The sequence below is a fragment of the Rhea americana genome, unplaced genomic scaffold (genome assembly GCF_003343005.1).
Source record: "Rhea americana isolate MKP2758 unplaced genomic scaffold, rheAme1 scaffold_1167, whole genome shotgun sequence".
NCBI lineage: Eukaryota > Metazoa > Chordata > Aves > Rheiformes > Rheidae > Rhea > Rhea americana.
In genome coordinates this window covers 3,141-5,205 of record NW_028185225.1, presented here as the reverse complement: position 1 = coordinate 5,205, position 2,065 = coordinate 3,141, and the positions used below count along the sequence as shown (strand labels likewise).

General features: G+C 65.6%; 1 protein-coding gene across 1 annotated transcript in view; it reads right to left on the bottom strand.

Moving 5' to 3' along the window:
* Window positions 1-971: 971 nt before the first annotated feature.
* Window positions 972-2,065, bottom strand: part of LOC146600766 (uncharacterized) — a gene marked incomplete at both ends in the record, with an annotated part of 4,229 nt that continues 3,135 nt past the window's right edge. Inside the window, one exon of the mRNA XM_085318307.1 lies at window positions 972-2,045. Within this exon, the coding sequence (XP_085174433.1) occupies window positions 972-2,045 (1,074 nt within the window). The remainder of the gene's footprint in view (window positions 2,046-2,065) is intronic.

Genomic DNA, 2,065 nt, shown 5'->3' with positions numbered 1-2,065 from the left:
CAAGGGACGGTGATGGTGGCAGTGCCACCACCCAAGGGATGCTGATGATGGCAGTGCCACCGCCCAAGCGATGGTGGTGCCACCACCCAAGGGACGGTGATGGTGGCAGTGCCACCACCCAAGGGATGCTGATGATGGCAGTGCCACCGCCCAAGCGATGGTGGTGGTGGCACCCAAGGGGTGGTGGTGCCAGCAGTGCCACCACCCAAGGGACGGTGATGGTGGCAGTGGCACCACCCAAAGGATGCAGATGATGGCAGTACCACTGCCCAAGCGATGGTGGTGGTGGTACCCAAGGGGTGGTGGTGCCAGCGGTGCCACCACCCAAGGGATGGTGATGGCGGCAGTGCCACCACCCAAGGGATGGTGGTGGTGGCACCCAAGGGGTGGTGGTGGTGGCACCCAAGGGGTGGTGGTGCCAGCGGTGCCACCATCCAAGGGATGGTGGTGGTGGCGCTGCCACTGCCCAAGCGATGGTGGTGCCACAACTCAAGGGATGGTGATGGTGGCAGTGCCAACGGCCAAGCAACGGTGGTGCCACCACCCAAGAGATAGGGATGTTGACGGTGCCACCGCCCAAGCAATGGTGGTGCCACCACCCAAGGGATGGTGGTGCCACCACCCCTACGATGGACGTGCCACCTCCCTGATGGCACTGCCACTGCCACCACGGCAAGGCCACCTCCCCGATGGTGACGCCACCTCCGTAACGCCAATACTATCCTAGAAGCGACGGCATCACCATCAGCGATGCCACCGCCGCCAGCGATGCCACCCTGGTGATGGCAATGCCAATGCCACCGCCCCCGTGGCAATGCTGCCCCCCACCCCAGCAGTGATGTCACCCCCCCGGTGGCGATGCCACCTCCTTGGTGGTGATGCCACCCCTGTGGTGGCAACATCATCACCTTGGCAGAGATGCCACCCTCACGACGGCAATGCCACCACCCCAATGGTGACACCACCCTCACGACGACGTCACCGCCCTGGCAGCGATGCCACCTTCCTGGCAGCGATGCCAACGCCATTATGGTGATGCCACCACTGCGATGGCAACACCGGGCCCACGATGACGGCGATGCCGCCACCACGATGGCAACGGTGGGCCCACAACGACGCCGATGCCACCACCGTGACAACGGTGATGCCACCGCCGAGCTCGTGACGATGGTGATGCCACCACCACGATGGCAATGCCGGGCCCACGACGGCAATGCCACCACTGTGACGACGGTGATGCCACCACAGTGATGGCAACACCAGGCCCACAACAACAGTGATGCCACCACCATGACGATGGTGATGCCACCACAGTGATGGCAATGCCAGGCCCACAACAACGACGATGCCACCACCGTGACGATGGTGATGCCACCACCGCGATGGCAACACCAGGCCCACGACGGCGATGCCACCACCATGACGATGGTGATGCCACCACAGTGATGGCAATGCCAGGCCCACAACAACGATGATGCCACCACCGTGACGATGGTGATGCCACCACGGTGATGGCAATGCCAGGCCCACAACGGCGATGCCACCACCGTGACGATGGTGATGCCACCACCGTGATGGCAATGCCAGGCCCACAACGGTGATGCCACCACCGCGATGGCAACACGGGGCCCACAACGATGGCGATGCCACCACTGTGATGACAGCAATGGCAACGCTGGGCTCATGACGACGGTGATGCCACCACCGCGATGGCAACGCCGGGCCCACGACGGTGATGCCACCACCACGACGGCAACGCTGAGCTCGTGACGATGGTGATGCCACCGCCACAACAGCAGCACCAGGCCCCTGACGGCGATGCCACCACCACGACACCGGCGATGCCACCACCGCGATGGCAACGCCGGGCCCACAACACCGCCGCCGCCGCGCCGCCGGCGATGCCACCTACGTGCCAGGACGCCGCTGGTGGTGCAGTCGACGCCGCCGGGCAGGTTCCAGGTCAGGGGGGCGGCAGAAGCGGCCGACGGCGGCGGCGCCGACGGCCGCCCCGGCTCCTCCTTGGCCTCCGAGCGGCTGTCGGCCTGCGGCTCCCCCGGCGGCG